The 20,008-nt window shown below is 41.9% G+C and overlaps 2 protein-coding genes across 2 annotated transcripts in view; both read left to right on the forward strand.

The window, feature by feature from the left end:
* The window catches only part of LOC123455359, a 41,170-nt gene that overhangs the window by 15,504 nt on the left and 5,658 nt on the right, over nt 1-20,008 (forward strand). The window contains exons 2-9 of the mRNA XM_045136156.1: nt 7,712-7,772; nt 11,444-11,566; nt 11,676-11,749; nt 13,126-13,198; nt 14,454-14,542; nt 15,086-15,150; nt 17,611-17,641; nt 18,967-19,039. Of these exons, the coding sequence (XP_044992091.1) occupies nt 7,712-7,772; nt 11,444-11,566; nt 11,676-11,749; nt 13,126-13,198; nt 14,454-14,542; nt 15,086-15,150; nt 17,611-17,641; nt 18,967-19,039 (589 nt within the window). The remainder of the gene's footprint in view (nt 1-7,711; nt 7,773-11,443; nt 11,567-11,675; nt 11,750-13,125; nt 13,199-14,453; nt 14,543-15,085; nt 15,151-17,610; nt 17,642-18,966; nt 19,040-20,008) is intronic.
* LOC101608856 (prothymosin alpha-like) lies at nt 1,573-2,061 on the forward strand. Its single transcript, XM_012947587.2, has one exon. It carries the CDS (start codon nt 1,573-1,575, stop codon nt 1,903-1,905), a length of 333 nt encoding a protein of 110 aa, XP_012803041.2. The 3' UTR covers nt 1,906-2,061.

Here is a 20,008-nt window from a genome sequence, read left to right on the forward strand (position 1 = left end):
GAATGTAGGCGAGGGAAGTGAAAGGCCTTATGAGGAAAGTATACTACGAGCATGTACAAAACTTATCAGAGAAACAAAAATGGAAGGACAAAGTCAGGCGTGGTGGCACATGCTTTTAATTCCAGCACTCAGGAGGCAGAGGTAGGAAGATCACTGTGAGTTCGAGCCTAGCCTGGGCGAGGGCCACATCCTACCTCCTAAATAAATAAATAACTTAAGGATGAACAGACGAAATAGTCACTGTCTTCAGGATTTATGCAGAACATCAGGATGCCAAAACGCCGTGAGAACTTCTATGCTATGAACAAAATTCTATCTCCCGAGTGCTGGGATTAAAGGCGTAAGTGCGTTTTGGAGAGGACTAGTGTTCATGTGCCAACTCTAGGAAGAGGAGGTGGGTTTCCGAAGGAAGGAACAGAAAGTGTGAAAGAAAGGGCAGCTCAGAGGGGAGAGAGCGAGATTTCTATTTTCTCATTCTCTACATTATATTATGTTTCTGTGCACTGGGTCTTTTCTAACATTGTCAGTTGACTTGAGGCCTATGTAATCTTGTGAGTTGTAAGTTCCTTTTGTCTATTCACAGGATGGCTTCACTCCACTTATAGCGGCCGTGGCAAATAACAATCTGCAGATAGCAGAACTTTTGCTAAGGAAAGCAAAAGTCAACACAATGGATGAACTGGGGAGGTATGGTTTATTTTGTCTGCATGTATGGATGTGTGTGCAGGGGTGTCTGTCTGCCTGTCTGTCTTTGCAGTATGAGGTATGTGCGTGTATGGATGTGTCTGTCTTTGCAGTATGAGGTATGTGCGTGTATGTGCCCATGCAGTGCCCCGTGCACTTGCACTGCTCTTCCACCCCTACTTTGAAGCACAGTCTGACTGGTCACTGATCTGGCCGTTTTTCATGAGCCCCTGTGATTCTTAAGTGTCAGCTCCTCACAGGACTGGGGAACAGAGGAGCTTGGCTATGCCCATGCCCTGCTGTCCATGTGAGTGACCTGAGAGAATAAAACTCAGTAGTCTCTCAGGCCTCCTCTGGTCCTCATACTTAAACAGGAAGTGGGAACTGTTCTTAACTGCTGAGCCACCTCTCCAGCCCTCATTTATTTTTTGTTAAAAAGAAAACAAGGGCTGGAGGGATGGCTTAGCAGTTAAGGCATTTGCCTGCAAAGCCAAAGGACCCAGGTTTGATTTGATTCCCCAGGACCCACATTAGCCAGATGTACAAGGGGGTGCACGTGTCTGGAGTTTGTTTGCAGTGCCTGGAGGCCATGGAGCACCCATTCTCTCTCTCCCTTTCCCTCTTTGTCATATAAGTTAATTAGTTAAATATATTAAAAAAAAAAAAAAGAAAACAAGTACCAAGTGGTCATAACAGAAATATTGAGTCACGACAGGCTGCTCGGAAAAGCCATCTTTGCATTGTTCTTGGTCTCCTTCTCTCCGCTCGCCGCAGACTCCTCCGTCGCCTGCCTTCCCTCCCTCTCTCCGGCCGCGGACTCCGGCAGCCTTTTCGCCAGTCTTCGAACTCTTGCTTTCTCTTTCGCCCGCTGCACTGGTGCGCCCCACCATGTCAGATGCGGCTGTGGACACCAGCTCCGAGATCACCACCAAGGACTTGAGGGAAAAGAAGGAAGTTGTGGAGGAGGCAGAGAATGGAAGAGAAGCCCCTGCCAATGGGAATGCTAATGAGGAAAATGGGGAACAGGAGGCTGACAATGAGGTAGATGAAGAAGAAGAAGAAGAAGGTGGGGAGGAAGAGGAGGAGGAGGAAGAAGGTGATGATGAGGAAGAGGATGGAGATGAAGATGAGGTAGAGGCAGCTACGGGCAAGCGGGCCGCTGAAGATGATGAGGATGATGATGTTGATACCAAGAAGTGGAAGACTGATGAGGATGACTAGACAGCAAAAAAGGAAAAGTTATTGAAAAAAGGCCACCGTGACCTATTCACCCTTCACTTCCCGTCTCAGAATCTAAACGTGGTCACCTTTGAGTAGAGAAGCAGCCCGCCCGCCAACCACGGGCAGCGCCACCCGCAGGTGACACACGCTCTTCACCACCACTCCAAAACCACAGCGAGAATTTGCAACAGGGGAGGAGAAAACCAAAACTTCCAAGGCCCTGCTTTTTTTCTTAAAAGTACTTTAAAAGGAAAATTTGTTTGTATTTTTTATTTACATTTTATATTTTTGTACATATTGTTAGGGGTCAACCATTTTTAATGATAACAGATGATCAGACCAGCCTTCAGAGCGTTCTCTGTCCTACTACTGACTTTACTTGTGGTGTGACCATGTTCATTATAATCTCAAAGGAGAAAAAAAAAAAAAACCTTGTAAAAAAAACCAAAAAAATAAAAAAAAAATCTTATTCTGAGCATTCCAGTAACTTTTTGTGTATGTACCTAGCTGTACTATAAGTAGTTGGTTTGTATGAGATGGTTAAAAAGGCCAAAGATAAAAGGTTTCTTTTTTTCCTTTTTTGTATATGAAGTTGCTGTTTATTTTTTTGGCCTGTTTGATGTATGTGTGAAACAATGTCCAACAATAAGCCGGAATTTTATTTAAAAAAAAAAAAAGAAATATTGAGTCACAAAAGGCACCAAGGTGCTGAGAAGAAATGACAGAGGATTGCTCAGTACTAAAACATCTCTTATCATACATTGCAAGGCTCAGGGTCCATGTGGAAGAGGTGTTGGAAAGAATATAAGAGCCAAACAAAGGGTAAGAGTCCTTATAGTTCAACCTTCTGAACACAAAATAGCATGAATATCCCTGACTTTACAGTGCCTGGCAGTACCTACACAAGACTCTCATAATAGGAGGAAAAGATGATGACATCAAAATAAAGAGGAAACTAAATGAGAGGGCAAGGGGTATAATGGAGAGTGCAATTGGGAAGGGGGAAGGGAATGATCATGGTTTATTGTGTATAATTAAGGGAGTTGTCAATAAAAAGTATATTAAGGTCCGGAGAGATGGTGTTAAGGCACTTGCCTGCAAAGTCTAAAGACCCATGTTCTCTCCAGATCACACGTTAGCCAGATGTACAAAGTTGAGGCAAGAGCAAGGTCGCACATGCCCACTAGGTGGTGCAAGCACCTGGAGTTTGGTAACAGTGGCTGAGGTCCAGGAGTGCCAGTTCTCTCTGTCTCTCCTCTAAAATAGAAACAAACATATATTTAAGAAAGTACTGAGTCACGGATCAGAAGGTTAAATGACGTTCACAGAGATGTGGTGGAAGACACTGGAACACATGAACAGATGATGGAATCAGTTGTTCACATTAACAAAAGAAGCATATAGCAGGGCTCATGGCTCATTTTAATACTGACTGATTTGACATTTGGAATCATTTTATTTATATATGATAGTAACTAAAATAGTTTCATATTAGCCTAATTATAAAAATGTGGACTTTTTGATTCACCATAAAATTTTTAAAGATGTTACAGTATTGTTCTCACTACTTATATATTTGTCCTTTAGGTTGCTAAGTTAAGCAGAAATGTTTTTATAAATTTAATTATTTGAGGGTGAGATAGAGGCAGATACTGAGAGAGAATGGGCATGCCAGTGCCTTCAGTCACTGCAAACAAACTCCAGATGTGCCACTTTGTGCATCTGGCTTATGTGGGTCCTGGGGAATCAAACCTGGGTCCTTTGTCTTTGCAGGCAAGCTACCTAACCGCTAAAGCATCCCTCAAGCCTCAGAAATGCTTTTGACAATCACTCTGCCTCATTGATGGCCATGTGCTTTAAACAGGGTTTTTAAGAATATGGATGTCAATTTATCACAAAATGACGATTATGATTAGATTTTGTTTAGGTCTTTAATGTATTCTTCTATAGTTTATTTTGTTGTCTTATTCAGTTACTCATTGTTCTGATAAAATACATGAATGAAACAACTTAAAGTTGGAGAGATTTGTTTTGGCTTGTGTTTTCGGAGGTTTCAATAAATGATGGGCTAGATTCTTTGCTGTGAGCCCCAGGCAGTATAGAATATTGCTGGGAATGGGAGCCTAAGTTCCAGGAAGTAGAAAAATAGGTTTCTCAGAAGACACACCCTTCAATGTACCAATTTTGAGTGACCTACTTCTGCCCACTAGACCCCACATCTTATGAGACCATGCATCTATGGTCTCATGAGTGAACCAGATTAAAGATGAAGTTTGTTCCTACATAATCCAAACTTCTTTCTTTATATTACTTTCTGGTTTTTTTTTGGGGGGGGGAGAGGGAGGTGGTGGGAAAGAATGGCCATGCCAGAGCCTTTCAGCTGCTGTGCACAAACTACAGACACATGCACCTCCTTATGTGCATGTGCGGCATTTCACGCTTGTGTCATTGTGTGTCTGGATATGTGGGACCTAGAGATCTGAACAGGAGTTCTTAGGGTTGCAGGGAAGCACCTTAGCCACTAAACCATCTCTCCACACCTCCAATCACTTTAATGGCTGGGGACCAGGTCTTCCAACACATGGGTGTTTGGTGCATGAACATCATTCAGTCAGCATATACATAGGAAATAAAATGACTTCTATTAGGTCCTCTTTCTTTCATGAAAAATCTCAGGTGGATGATAGAGAATACTTTTTGAAATTATTTTTTAAAATTTTTATTTTGTTATTTGGGAGAAAGCTACTAATTAACACCAGACACATAAGCTACCTTTTGCATCTGGTTTATGTGGGTAGTAGGGAATCCATCTTGGGTCCTTAGGCTTCACAGGCAAGCGCTCTAACTGCTAATCCATTTCTAGCCCAAACAGAATTCTTACTTTCCTGCAGGACTGGGTTTAATTTACACCTTTCTGTCATGGGAATTTTATTTTCCTGAGATGACTCAGACACATGTGTTCTCCCCAGATAAGCCCCAGATGACAGACCAAAGGATGGTCATGCTAGAACCAGTTAGGGTGAACCAGTGAGTTTACTGGGGTCACTAACAGAGCAGGGTGAGGGATGCTTCCAGGAGCGGTAAATGACTGCGTCGTGGAAAAGCCCACCACGGCCTAGGTGCCAACTCCCAGAAACGCGTCTCTGGAGCTCACTGCACAGCCTGCAGGCAGCTTGGCTGGTCAGAGTCCTGAGCACATTGCACCGCTGTAGGCAGCTCAGTGAGAGCATGAAACATCCTACCTGACTGGCAGCCAGGTCCATCAGGGAGTCTGGAACACAGCACACTACACCACTTGCTGGCAGCCCAGAGAGTCGCAGTTTCAAGCAATTGTTTCCCCTGTATGTAGCTTTAGGGTGGGTGTTCAATCCTTTCACAGACTTGTTTACTTCCTGAGTCTCTGGATGGTACTTTCTCCTCCCCCCGCCCAGGAAGAAATGTTTCACTTTCTCATTAAGGAAACGTTGGGGGGTGTTGTGTGACCTTCAGTTTTCAGGTCTCCCAGACTTGACTTTCCGAATCAGAGCCTCCCCTCTCTGTTCAGGAGAGAAGTTCAGTTCTGAGCAGTCTGTTACACAACACCTTTCCAACTGGCAAAGTGTGAATTTGGGAGCTTTCTCATCAAATATATTTTCTGATAGGAGACTCAGACTATATTCTTGCAGCTTATTTATATAACAGTTAAATCAGGGGCTAGCACATGGTGGTCAGTCTTACTAAGTAAAATTTCTGTGATTGTCACCATTGTTACAATGTATTTCTATGTTTATTTCTATGTTTCTATGTATTTTATGTTTCTATGTTAAATTAATGATTTAGTTCTTCCTTTAGCTGTTTATGAACTGTAATATATTACATCAGGCTAGGGAAGATTTAATCCTCATTTAACGTTTTACCAACTTGAGATAGAAGACCTCAGCATAGTGATCACCCATTAAAAGGTATGAATGTATTTCCCATGGAACAAGAGACCATTTGCTTGTTTTTCCTATTTAGCCTTGAAAATTATGAGTACGCCTGTGTTGGGTGTTATTAGTCAATTTAACACCTAGGCAAGAGATTAAGTTGATAAAATATATTGAAATACTAGTTTACATACTTTTATTGAAGTATATCACAGTGATAATATGTCTCTGCTCTTTTAGAACAGCCCTCTCCCATGCCATATTACAAAAAGCAAAAGATATGGTCCACCTCTTCTTGAAATGGTCCCGATGATTCTTTGGTAGACAACTATGGACTTGCTCTAAGTTATTACATTTTAATGGAAATGTTTTTTATATTTTTATTTTTTAATTTATTTGAAAGTGACGGACAGAGAGAGAGAAAGCGGCAGATATATATAGAGAGAATGGGTGCGCCAGGGCTTCAAGCCACTGCAAACGAACTCCAGATGCATGCTCACCCTTGTGCATCTGGCTAACGTGGGCCCTGGGGAATAGAGCCTCAAACCGGGGTCCTTAGGCTTTACAGGCAAGCGCTTAACCGCAAAGCCATCTTTCCAGCCCAGTTATTACATTTTAATACTAGATCTTGGCAAGTAAGTGTTTACATTAATATGCTAGGTAGGGCCGGAGGAATGGCTTAGCGGTTAAGGCGTTTGCCTCCAGAGCCAAAGGACCCAGGATCAATTCCCAGAACCCATGTTATCCAGATGCACAAGGTGGTGCACACATCTGGAGTTTGTCTGCAGTAGCTGGAGGCCTTGGGTGCCCATTCAGTCTCTCTCTTTCTATCCCCCTCTTTCTCAATCAAATAAATAAAACTAAAATATTAAAAAATAACAATTCCAGGTAATGTTTATTGGATTCATTTATATTTTGTTTTGTTTTTGGTTTTTCAAGGTAGGGTCTCACTGTAGCTCAGGCTAACCTCGAATTCACTACGTAGTGGAGTCTCAGGGTGGCCTTGAACTCACAGTGATCCTCCTACTTCTACTTCCCAAGGGCTGGGATTAAAGGCATGTAGAAACTTGCCCAATTATTGAATTTTTTTTTGTTTGTTTTTTAATTTGAGAGCAACAGAGAAAGAGGCAGAGAGAGAATGGGCACTCCAAGGCCTCTAGCCATTGCTAACGAACTCCAGACACGTGTGCCCCCTTTTCCATCTGGCTAACGTGGGTTCTGGGGAATTGAGCCTCGAACCAGGGCCCTTAGGTTTCCCAGGCAAGCACTTAACTGCTAAGCCATCTCTCTAGCCCTATTGGATGTTTTTTTAATCATTACGACTATATCATGCCAGTGAGATTTCACAGTCTAGTTCAGGATAGTTAACTTATTAGTCAGAAATCAAGAAAAATGCTAGAAGAAGTAAATGTAGCGATGGGTGCAGAATTCTGTATTCTTGGCCTTGACCAACATACGGGCTGTCATTCTTAAGCAGTAAGCCATCTCTCCAGCCCTGGCCTGTCATTCTTTATTATGAATGCGTTGGGTACATTATAGATTCAGAGTTGATGCAGAAAGGGGAACAAGTAGCCTGCTGTTACTAGAGATCAACTTTAAATATGCCAGGACAGAAAAGGCATTTAGGACACAGATAATGTGATAACAATCCTTTAAATAATTGTTTATTCTTAAATTTGTTTGTTCATTTATGTATTATTTATGTACTTGTGCATGTATAGGGCAGGGTCTCAGCACAGCAAACAAATGCCTGTGTGGCTTCCATGAGTGGCTATGGAATTAATTAAACCCTGGCCAGCGAGCTTTGTGAGCAACTGACTTGATCCATTGTGCCATCTGCCACCCATCAAGTTTCTTTTAGAAGAATGAAAACTGACCTGTTTTTATTTTTTATTCTCTAGATCCACCAACAAGCCAGGTCCTAGTGATTCTTCGCCCACACCAAAAAAGGATGATGTCAAGGTAAAATGTTCCATCATGAAATTAATTTCCTTTCCTTGGTCAGAGAAAACTTGTTGTATAGTTAGGACTCATTAATTACTTTCACTTGATTAATGACAAAGGGACAATAAATACTTAGATGTAGTGAAGGTTTAATATAGAAATGGTCTGGAAAATACATAGTAAAGGGGACATTGTACTGGACATGTTTCCCCATTTGAGAATTCAGCAAAGCAATTTAGAGGGATAAATACGTATTACTGTGTTTTTTAAAATTACAATCTGAGTACTTTTATTATACTTATGCTTTTAAATCTTAATGAAGGCTGGAGAGATTGCTCAGAGCGTAAGAGCACTTGCTTCTTAAGCATGATGGCCTCTCAAATGTGAGTCTGTCCAGTGCCACTACACAGGACCCATGTGGATGCGGGATGTGGCCATGCACCCCTGAGCCCCAGTGCACAGCCAGTGGACAGAGGAATCTGTGAGAGCCTTGACTGACACAAGGAACCAGATCAGTAAAGCTAGTTCAGGTTTATTAGCACAGCTCTCGGGCGAGGTTCACTGGTCCCAAGATGTGAGCCAGAGAAGTCACATGTGGCACCTCAGATGGAGGGAGAGCTTTTTTTTTTTTTTTTTTTTTTGGTTTTTCGAGGTAGGGTCTCACTCTGGTCCAGGCTGACCTGGAATTAACTCTGTAGTCTCAGGGTGGCCTTGAACTCACGGCAATCCTCCTACCTCTGCCTCCCAAGTGCTGGGATTAAAGGCGTGCACCACCACGCCCGGCGAGGGAGAGCTTTTGATGGGGAGGGCGGGGGAAGATGATGGGTACAAACCAGGGCCGGCTGAGGAAAGTCACTGTTCCAAGGATGGAGGGAGCAGAGGTCTCCTTACAAGGTTCCAACTAAGGAGGGGCACCAGCCTTTGGCCTGCAGGGGGTCTTGAAACTGCTGGTCTGGATGGTGTCCAGGAATGAGGGTGGTGGGGTTATAGGAGGCATGGCCATCATGTTAGGTCCTTTGTTCTGAGCTTAGTTCCACCTAATACTGACCAATAGCACCCCAGAGTTGAGGGAGACAGCCCAGCTCATGGAAAGAAGTAAACATAAAAAATGGACACCCGATGTTCTCCTCTGGCCTCTGCATGCACACGGTGCACACGCATCACCACACGTGCAGACACCACGCATCACACACTATGCCTACCACACCACACATGCATTCTGTGCACACAGGACAGAAAATAACTTAAGGAACGTGTCATCTGTCATTGTGATCAAGGCTCTGACTAGTCTCAAAGCTGTTCATTGAAGAGCAGGTCGTTTTCCGTTGCTCTTTGTCCTCTGGTCCGTGATCTCTGCAGCACTCTTCTGCCATCCGCGTCTGGTGCTGACACTGTCTTGTGTTGTCAGAGTTCTGACCCGGGGAGTTTTCATGTCAGCTCTTGTCTCTGCATTTTGCATTTCTTTGTTTGGCTTTGTGTGCCTGTTGGGATGGATGTGTCCTCCAGGTTTTGTTTTTTCTCTTCTTTCCGACTGTTTTCTGTTTGGTTTTCCTCACACGGGTCCTTCAGGAGCATTCTCCCACCTTGGGTTTGTGCTCAAGGGAAAACCTGCTGCAGGAAGGAGGAGCAGCTCTCCGAGCAGTCATGGAGGGAGACGCCCGTGCACGTGCCTTGTGCCCCTCAGCGAGCAGGGCACGGCTGGTTCATGGGCTGAGACGAGTGTGCTTCATGTTGGTTTTTCCTTTACATCTGATGGAATGAATGTTACAAAGGAAAATAAGGGGCTGTAAATATGGTTTAGTGATTAAGGTGCTTGGCTACAAATCCAAAAGACCCAGGTTCGATTCCTCAGTACCCACGTAAAGCCAGATGCAGAAAGCCGTGCATGTGTCTAGACTTCATTTGGAGACATTAGAGGCCCCGGCACAATTATTACCTCTGTCTCTCTCTCTTTTCTCTCTCTAAATAAATAAATAAAATATAAACTATTTTTAAAGAAGGAAAATGAGGATACAGTTAGTTGGTAAGTGCAAAATACGAGCTAAAGTCAGAATGAGAAAGTACATGGCTGGGAGAAATGAGAAGTAATATAGGAAACCTTGTATATAAGCTATAGCGAAAGGGCAAGTCCAGTGATTCCTTTCCAGTGAGATAGAAAAGAGATAAGAATAAGTGAAACAAAATGGAAAGAGAAAGTGTTAGTCCCCCAGACAGTATTTTTTCCTTTTTTTATTTTCAATTTTTTATTAACAACTTCCACGATTATAAAAAATATCCCATGATAATATCTTCCGCCACACTTTCTCCTTTGAAATTCCATTCTCCTTCATATCCCCTCCCCTTCTCCATCAGTCTCTTATTTTTATGTCAGACAGTATTTTTAAAAGTATTTCTTAAAATATTTATTTGAGAGAATGACAGAGAGAGGGAGAGAGATAATGGGCATGCTAGGGCCTCTTGCAACTGCAAATGAACTCTGGACTCCAGACACAAGCCCTTTTTTTTAACTGTCTGTTTTTTATTTTCAAGTTCCATAATTCGTTTTGTTTGTGTGTTTTCTGAGGTATAGTCTCATTCTACCCTAGGCTGACCTGGAATAATTCACTATGTAGTCTCAAGGTGGCCTCAGTCTCTCAGCTATCCTCCTACCCCTGCCTCCCAAGTTGAATTAAAGGTGTGCACCACCACATCTGACTGTCTGTCGTTCATTCGTTCGTTCTTTCTTAACATTCATGTTTATTTATTTAGTTATTAGAGACAGAGAGAGGGAGATAGAGAGAATGGGCATACCATGTGCATCTGGCTTATGTAGGACCTGGAGAATTGATCCTGGCCCCTTATGCTTCATAGGCATGTGCCTTAACTGCTAAATCATTTATCTCTCCAGTCCAACTTCCATAATTATGGACAATAAATCATGATAGTTCCCTCCACTCCCCCTACCCTCCCCTTCACAAGTCTACTCTCCATCATTCCATCATATCCTGTCCCTCTGTCAATTAACTTCTCTTTTATTTTGAAGTCATCATCATTTCCTCCTATTTTGAGGGTCTTCTGTAGGTAGTAGTAGACACTGCAAGGGCATGGATATCGAGGCCAATTTGTGTCTGGAAGATTGGGTGTAAGCCATCCTACCCTTCCTTTGGCTCTTCCATTCTTTCCGCCACCTCTTCCGCAATGGGCCCTGAGCCTTGGAAGGTGTGGTAGAGATGTTTCAGTGCTGAGCACTCCTCTATATCTTCTTCTCGGCAGCCAGACGGTATCTGATCACTGTGGGGAAGGAATGTATTTCCCTCCCTGTGCTTTCAGCAGCAGACCCAGCAGGTGGAGGACTGGACTTCTGACTTCAGTGATGCCAACAATGAAGTCAATATGTCCTCTGAAGTGGAGGTCTAAAGTCAGATTTCCCAGCCTTACGCCTCAGACCTACAAGTTACGACTCCGTCCGTGGTGCTGTCAGCACCCGTGTCCTGTGCAGGACTTCCTGTGTGAGGCTCTGGGTGTGCAAGGCCCATCCACCTGGGTTCGCCCTTCGCTGCTCTCGGTAGACCACAGCCACTTCTATGTGTGCTTCATGGCATCTTTGGCTCCTCCAGTCAGTGGCGGTCAAGGGAGTCAGGGAGGGGGGTCGAGATTCTCTGGGCTTCAACTCAAACTCAAACAGCACACTTCTGCTTCTTTGTTCACAGCCCTTTGTGCTCAAGAAATCCTCAAATGGTTTATCAAGATTCTGGTTTGGTAATCCTATATCCTCCTCTGAAACTCTCATGCTCGCCAATGGCCAAGAACCATCAGAATCAGTGCCGCAGAAGGTAGAGTTGGCTTCATTCAGTAGTATTTTGGTTTCAGTTGAGAGAGATGCAGTATTGTGTGTTTTTCTAAAACAGGATCTTGTTAAGCCAAGTGGTATCTCCTGTACAGGCAAAGCAACAGAAGATAACAACCTGGTCAGTGAAGGAGGAGACGGATCTGACTGCACTCGATACGCTTGCAAGGTACCGTTGGTCTCTTGTTTCTTCAAGAGAAACAGGCGTGAGGGATTTCTAGAATCATGAGTCATGTGCATCAGATTTGATGTGAAAATTTTAATTCATAAGTATTGAGATATAGTGCAAATTACTAAAACAAAGCATTAATAAGAATAACAACTATTTAGTATGGAGTAAAAGCAGCATAGGATATTTACGTGCATCTGAAAATGAAGGATATATGTAGCCAAATTGTATTTTATAAATATTAACCTTTTAAAAATTGTTTAGCCGGGTGTAGTGGTATACATCTTTAATCCCAGCACTCGGGAGGCAGAGATAGAAGGATCGCCGTGAGTTCGAGGCCACCCTGAGACTACATAGTGAATTCCAGGTCAGCCTGGGCTAGAGTGAGACACTATCTGACAAACCAAAAAAAAAAAAAACTTTAATTTTTAAAGTTATTTATTTATTTGAGAATGTCAAGTGGAAAAGGGAGAGGAGAAGAGAGAGAATAATACTTGGTGCTCCAGGGCTTCTTGCCACTGCAAATAAACTCCACATGAATGTACCACTGTTTTTGTTTGTTTGTTGTCTTTTGGTTTTGGTTTTTTGAGGCAGTGTCTCACTCTAGCTCAGACTGACCTGGAATTTACTATGTCGTCTCAGGGTGGCCTCACATCACAGCACTTCTTCTACCTCTTCCTCCCGAGTGCTGAGATTAAGGCGTGCGCGTCAACACGCCCGAAGCACCACTCCTGCATGTGCTTTTATGTGGGTACTGGGGAATTGGTCACAGGTCATCAGGCTTTGCGAGGATGCACCTTTAATGGTTAAGCTCTCTCTCCAGACAAACACTAGCTTTCGGATCTCTCCTGGAAGGGCACGTACAGTAGTAGCGCATTCATCACTTTGACTTTCTCATTAGTTCGCTGACTTTTTCACACTTAGCTTTCAAGTATTTAAAGCTTCAGGCGTGGTGGTGCACATGGTGGCGCATGCCTTTAATCCTAGTACTAGGGAGACAGGGGTACGAGGATCATCTTGACATCAAGGCCACCCTGAGAGTGCATAGTGAAATCCAAGTCAGCCTGGGCTATAGAGTGAGACCCTACATCAAAAAAACAAAAAGTAAATAAATAAAGTTTCAGAAACTTTTATAGAGATTGGGGGCAAAAAAGACAAGAGTTTATTTAGTTTCTGCTTTGAGTTTGATTTTCAAGGCTGTCACTCCTTAATATGCATCTATGCACGCATATTTAATGAATATTTTCATAGGCTAAGAAAAAAGGAACCAGAGGTAGTAACTAAAAACAATATGATTTAGTATTCAGTGGTGGACTAGTTTCTAGAATTTTTCAGAGAACCAAACTCATGTCATGTTGTATGCTTTTACTCTGAAGGGATGTCCAGGAGGAAATTGTTAATCATCCAGGACCTGCACGAAAATGCCGTGGAAGTCTTTTTGCCAACAGGGTAAAATGCTGCTTTATGAAGTTAATTTCCTTATGCTGATTATGCATTATTCAGTATTTATTCTTAAGTTATGGAATCATCTCCTCTTCACTTTTTATGTGGATAGTTCGTCAGTGAAAGCCTATTTATTTATTTGAGAGCAACAGAGAGAGAGAATGGGTGTGTCAGGCCCTCCAGCAACTGGAATCAAACTCCAGACACGTGCGCCCCTGTGCTCACGTGAGTACTGGGGAAATGAGCTTTGAACTGGGGTCCTTAGGCCTCACAGGCAAGCACTTAACCACTAAGCCATCTCTTCAGCCCAGTGAAAGCCTTTTATCCAATTATGTGTCGTCATGTTTTGGAACTTTGGTAAATGCCCAAGGATTAATAAATACTTGGAGGTAGTCAAAGTTTTTAAAAAATAGTGTAGAAAATATGTAGTAATCAGGAAATTGTATTAGGCATAGCTTTATCCACAATAGCATACATATGAAATTGAGTAAGGTTTACTTGGACACATTACTCTGATCTGAAAATTATATTAATATATTTTTATAATACTTTTATAATAATTAGTTATTATACTAATAATATACCTATTATACAAAGCTATGCATTTTGTAATAATTACTTGCTATCCCAAGAATATAACTTTAGTACAAAACTGAGTATCAGAGAGCATGTTTCCTTAACCATGTTTTTATTTTTGTGTCAGAAGACAGCAAAGTTTGTATTTCAAAATAAGTATACACTGTGTTTGCTGTTATACCTTTCTAAGTATGCTTGAACATCTCTGTGTAAATGCATAACACATGTATTGCCTTAATAAAAACCAACTGGAGAAATACAAATTCAGTAGCCATATGGTTCCTGCTGTTGGGATAAACGTATAAACCAGGCACAGTTTAGGGGAGGAAGGGATTTATTTTAAGCTTACTCATCCTGGGAGAAAGTCCATTGGTGGTAAAAAGGTTGCTTCTAGTTGTCAAGAATAAGGGGTTAAATGCTGGGGGTAAATTACGAACAGAAAAGAGCTCGTGCTAGTCCCAAATTATGATGATGGTATATTGAATGCAATTATGGATATTGTCAATAAATCAAATCGGGCAAGTACATGTGAAAGCAGAGTGGAGGGAGAAGGAAGAGACACACTGCTGACTCAGTATGGACACCACATGAACATGCTCACAGATGACGTTGGAAGGTTGTAAATTTAGTGGGAAAATGTGTCATTTTGTAAGTTCCTGCATTTGGTCTTTTATCTTTTCTACAGGGTCAGCTTCCCGATTCCGAAGAGGAAAACGAACCACAAGTGGAGGAGCTAGATGAAGAGAGGAAGATATATTTGAGTAGCTGTATTAGGTACTGTTGCTTGTTCCTTTCTGCAATTTTAACTACTTTTGTAGTATTCCATTGCAGCAACAATCACTCACATCTGAAATACAAAATGATAGGAATAACTTAAGGTATTATGAATGGGTTCAATGCCAATTGTAAATTCAAGCATAAGGAAGTTAGAAAAGGAACTATTCTGTGTGGCTGCCAAGAAATACAGAAAGGATAGATAATCGATTTCTGTTCTCTCATAATTTATTAAGTACCCACTGAGAATTTATTGACTCTTAAATGGTTTTTTAAAATATCTATTTTATTTTATTTGAGAGAGAGAGAGAGGGAAAGAAGCAGACAGATAGTGAAAGAATGGGCATGCCAGGGACTCCAGCCCACAAAGTCCAGACACATGTGCCACCTTGTACATCTGGCTTATGTGGTTCCTGGGGAATCGAACCTAGGTCCTTTGGCTTTGCAAACAAACACCTTAACCACTAATCTCTCCAGCCCTTAAATGGATTCTATATCTCTAGAAAAACTGTAATTTTGTCTCTCATTTTTCCTCACAAATAGAAAATGGAAATTAAAATTAGAAAAGAAAAGAAAAGATCGTGAAAATCGTCAAGATTTCAATTTAGGTAAGACCTCTGATAGTGAATTACAATAGATCATCCTTCCTTTGATTAAAAAAAAAATAGTATTGGAGGGCTGGAGGAGAGGTGGCTTAGCTGCTAAGTGCTTGCCTGAAAACCCTAAGAATGTTTGTTTGACTCTCCAGCTCCCAGATGCAAAAGTGATGCCCACGTGCAATGTGGCACATGTGCACAAGGGGGAACGTGCATCTGGTGTTCATTCCCAGCGGCTCAAAGACCCTGGCGCACCCATTCTCCTGTCCTCCTTCCCTCCCTCCCTCCCTCCCTCTCTCTCAAGAATAAAATAAAATAGAAGCACTACAAGAAATTTAATATTGGAATACAGAAGTGAAGTTTTTTCATTTTCTGTTTTTTCCACAGTACAGTCTCTAGCTTAGGTTGACCTGGAATTCACTATGTAGTCTCAAGGTGGCCTCAAACTCACAGCAATCCTCCTACCTCCCCATTAACTCATCTGTGTCCTTTGCTCTCCTTTTCTTAGTGTAGAATCTAAGTCATGGAAAATACCCAAGAGAATCCCACGATTTTCATATTTCAAAGGATATGAGGAGAGGTTTATCTCTGATTACAGAGATCACACTGTTAGCACCCTCTAAAGCTTGAAAGACATATTATTGGATGAATTTTACTTCTGTGGTTTTCATATCAGATAGCTTGACTTTCGAACCTTGTCCACGGTGGCCCAATGGTAGATGTTCTTGAGCCTGGTTACACCACACGTTTGACATGAAACATTGCTAGAACACAGGGAGGTTATTAGCACCTTCCCTCGAAGCAGCAGAGGGAGAACGCAACACTGACTTCTCTGGATCCTTCCTTCCTGGCATGTGGAACAGCTGTGAAAAGATCTCTGTCTTGCATCTTTTTTTTTTTTAATTTCTTATTTTTTTTGTTTCTTTCAGAGCTTTAGACAGAGAGAGAAAGAGGCAGAGAGAGAATGGGCACGCCAGGGCCTCCAGCCACTGCAAACGAACTCCACATGCATGTTCCCACTTGTGCATCTGGCTTACGTGGGTCCTGGGTAATCAAGCTTTGAGCCAGGGTCCTTAGGCTTCACAGGCAAGCACTTAACCGCTAAGCCATCTCTGCAGCCCGCATCTTTTTATTGTACTTTGCAAGGCCACAAACTGCAGTGGCCTTACACTGAGGTCCCTTGTGACATGATTTTAAATTTTGTTTTTTTGGGGTAGGGTCTCCCTCTATCCCAGGCTGACCTGGAATTCACTATGTAGTCTCAGGGTGGCCTCGAACTCATGGCGATCCTCCTACCTTTTCCTCCAGAGTGCTGGGATTAAAGGCGTGCACCACCACGCCCGACAAAATATTTTATTTTTATTTATTTATTAGAGAGAGAGAGAGCGAAAATGGGCTCACCTGGGCCTCCAGTCACTACAGACAGACTCCATATGCTTTCGCCACCTTGTGCATCTGGCATGCGTGGGTCCTGGGGAATCAAACTTGGGTCTTTTGGCTTTGCAGGCAAGTGCCTTAACCACTAAGCCATCTCCCCTGCTCAGTATGTTTAGAAATCTTAAACTAAGCAAATTAGACATACTCCTCATGCTATTAGTCCTAAAGATCATACAGTTGGCTTGACACTGACAATTTATAACACTAATAATTTTGCTAATACCATTCTCTGTTAGTCTATTAATGTTCAGTTATAATTGCAGCCATTGTGGCATGGTAGTTTATTTTTAGTTATCAATTTTTGATGTCTTCCTCACACCCTTCCTTAATTCTTGACTTTTTTCCTGTTTTCTTTCTTTCATTAAATTTCATGCTCTTTGTGTGTGACTTAAAGAAATAGAAGGGTTTTGGGCTGAAGAGATGGCTTAGTGGTTAAGCACTTGCCTGAGAAGCCTAAGGACCCCAGTTTGAGGCTCAATTCCCCAGGACCCACGTTAGCCAGATGCACAAGGGGGCACAAGCATCTAGAGTTCGTTTGCTGTGGCTGGAGGCCCTGGCACACCCATTCTCTGTCTCTCTCTATCTGCCTCTTTCTCTCTGTGTCTGTTGCTCTCAAATAAATAAAAATAAACAAAAATAAATCTTACAGAAATAGAAGGATTCTTTTTAAAAACTTTACCTGAGAGAGAAAATGGGTGCTCCAGGGCCTCTTGCCACTGCAAATGAACTACAGACACATTTAGCACTTTGTGCATCTGGCTTTACATAGGTACAGGGGAACCAAACCTAGGCCATAAGACTTTGCAAGCAGGCGCCTTAACAGCTGAACAGTCTCTTCAGATCCTAGAAAAGTTCTTAATTCATTAATTTCCAATCACTACTATAATTGACATTCACACTATGATACTTCTGAGGAATTGTTCCAGTGTGATTCATGCTACCAAAAAATTATCAGTTTCACTTTATTAAATTTTTCTGCATTCTGTTCTATCATACTGCTTATTTAAATATGTTTGCCTTTATGTTTATCAACAGATGAAAGTATTGATTGGTACTCTGCATTTCGGTAGGATTGTATATTTTTTTCATTATTTAAAATAAGTATTTAGGAAAATAAGAAAAAAAGCAGAGAGTTGTGTTGTTCTTCAGACATAGATAGAATCAAGGGATAGGTTAAGATCCCTGCAGGTCACATGTAAAATTGTTTCATGTGTAAGCTCTTCTGTAGAGTGTTCCTGCCATGCTGCAGAAAGTCTGATACATGGTTCAAATGTCTTTCCTTCATTGTCAGTCAAAACCATGATATATTTTTTAACCTGTGGTTTTTCACCAGATCTTACTAGGCTTTGACCATATGACTATAAGTTTCATAAATAACAAAACCATGCAAATACTGGACTGTAAATCTTTTCTTACAACTAGATAATATCTGAACATAGAATTTATAGGTCATACATAGGACACGTAATTGTTGGCTAATGAATTTTAAACTCTAGAAATGGTATGACCAGTTAAACTATGTTCTGTTTTCTTTTTTCATTCATTTGACTATCTATAGCTTTATAACATACTAAAAGATACATGGACTCCCTGTTCTCTTTGAAGTTAAGGGTAGGATGTTTTATGTTTATGATTTCTGTGTAAAGAACCAAGACTGCTGAGTTTTAGCTCCGTATTTTTTTTTTTTCGTTTTTGGTTTTTTGAGGTAGGTCTCACTTTGGTCCAGGCTGACCTGGAATTAACTCTGTAGTCTCAGGGTGGCCTCGAACTCATGGCCATCCTCCTACCTCTGCCTCCCAAGTGCTGGGATTAAAGGTGTGCGCCACCATGCCCGGCTTAGCCCCATATCTTGATCTCTAAGATGGATGGAGAGTGGAGAGGGGACAGTATATAGTTCAGGTTTGTTCTGTGTCGTCATGTTCATGTCAACACAGGTAGCAACAAGGTAGGAGAGCTAGCAAGTGGGTTTTATTTGAGCCTTCAAGAGACGCTGTTTGTGTAGAAAGAATATTCTGAGCCATTATCTATCACTCCTTGATGAGGAAGCAGGAGATTTCACTAAATATTTCATAGGCTGAGTTTTAAGGTGATTAAAAAGTAAAAGCCAGGCATGGTGACCCATGCCCTTAATCCCAGCACTTGGGAGACAGAGGTAGGAGGATGGCCATGAGTTCGAGGCCACCCTGAGACTACATAGTTAATTCCAGGTCAGCCTGGACCAGAGTGAAACCCTACCTCGGAAAACCAAAAATAAACAAACAAATAATAGCATGCATTAAAGAACAATTTTTTAAATATACTTAATAATTGACATTGTTCATACAGATTTCTGATCTTTTCCTAGATGTTTTAATGAACACTAACTCAACTTTTATCTTATTTTTATTCAAGCCTTTCTGAAACATCTATGTCTTCGGGTCCTTCTATCACCTCAGAACTAGGGGAGCATAATGGAAATACAAAGGTGAAATGCTTCATTGTGATATTTTGTTGTTTTAAATATGGATAAGTTAACATCTGTTCTTAAAGTCAGTAATGGTCTATCATATGTTACTTATAGTGTGATTTCAAAACCATATGAATTTTAAAATAGGGCTTTACCTATGACATGGTCTCATGTGACCCAGGCTAGCCTCTGACTCACAGTGTAGCTGTGGATGACCTTGACCTTCTCCTTTTCCTAGCTCTATCTGCAGAGTGCTAGGAAACAGGAATGTACCATATGCCTTGTTTGTGTGGTACTGGGGAGCAACCTCAAGACTTGTGCATGCTATGGTGACATCCACCAACTGAGCTATGTCCCCAGCCTTTAGTTAAAGGAAATGGTTTGTGGAGATCACCCACTGAAATATAGTAATTTGGTGTTTGAGGTCTTCTGAAATAATTTAATCATTGTGACCTTGAATAAATTTCTTTTATTGAACCTCGGGATAGGCCATCATTATTTAAAATTATATTATTACAAGCAAACTGTATATATTTGAACATGTTTTGTTGAGACTCCACTGTGTGTGGGTGATGAATGTACCTGATGAGGACTTACGTCAAGTGACTTACAGTGAAGGCACAGAACATTCAGGGAAGAGTCACTTTGAAAGGGCATGTGCCATGAAGTGCCCAGTGCTCATTCAGCATGTGTGACCGCCTGGGTTCATCACTTGCACTGCTAAAAACAAATCTAATGCAAGTGCTTTAAATGTAGCAAACAACTGTGAAGTTTCTAGAATATTGGAGGAGATTATATTCAGATGGGGATTAGAGAGTGTGACAACCACGTTGACAACCTAAAGACAAGAATGGGAGCCAGGCGTGAGGGGCGGTGGGAGAGCCTGCGCACAGGAGCGCCGCGCCAACCACCGCCGTGCTCTCAGCACCCTGCAGCGTCCGCAACGCCGCCAGAAGATCCCATCTCCACCACGTTTTCCTGTCGTGA

This window comes from Jaculus jaculus, chromosome 16 (assembly GCF_020740685.1).
Source record: "Jaculus jaculus isolate mJacJac1 chromosome 16, mJacJac1.mat.Y.cur, whole genome shotgun sequence".
Lineage (NCBI taxonomy): Eukaryota > Metazoa > Chordata > Mammalia > Rodentia > Dipodidae > Jaculus > Jaculus jaculus.

Bases quoted from the DNA above. Each gene is read 5' to 3' on its own strand.
- LOC101608856 (XM_012947587.2), top strand. From the start codon at position 1,573: ATGTCAGATGCGGCTGTGGACACCAGCTCCGAGATCACCACCAAGGAC.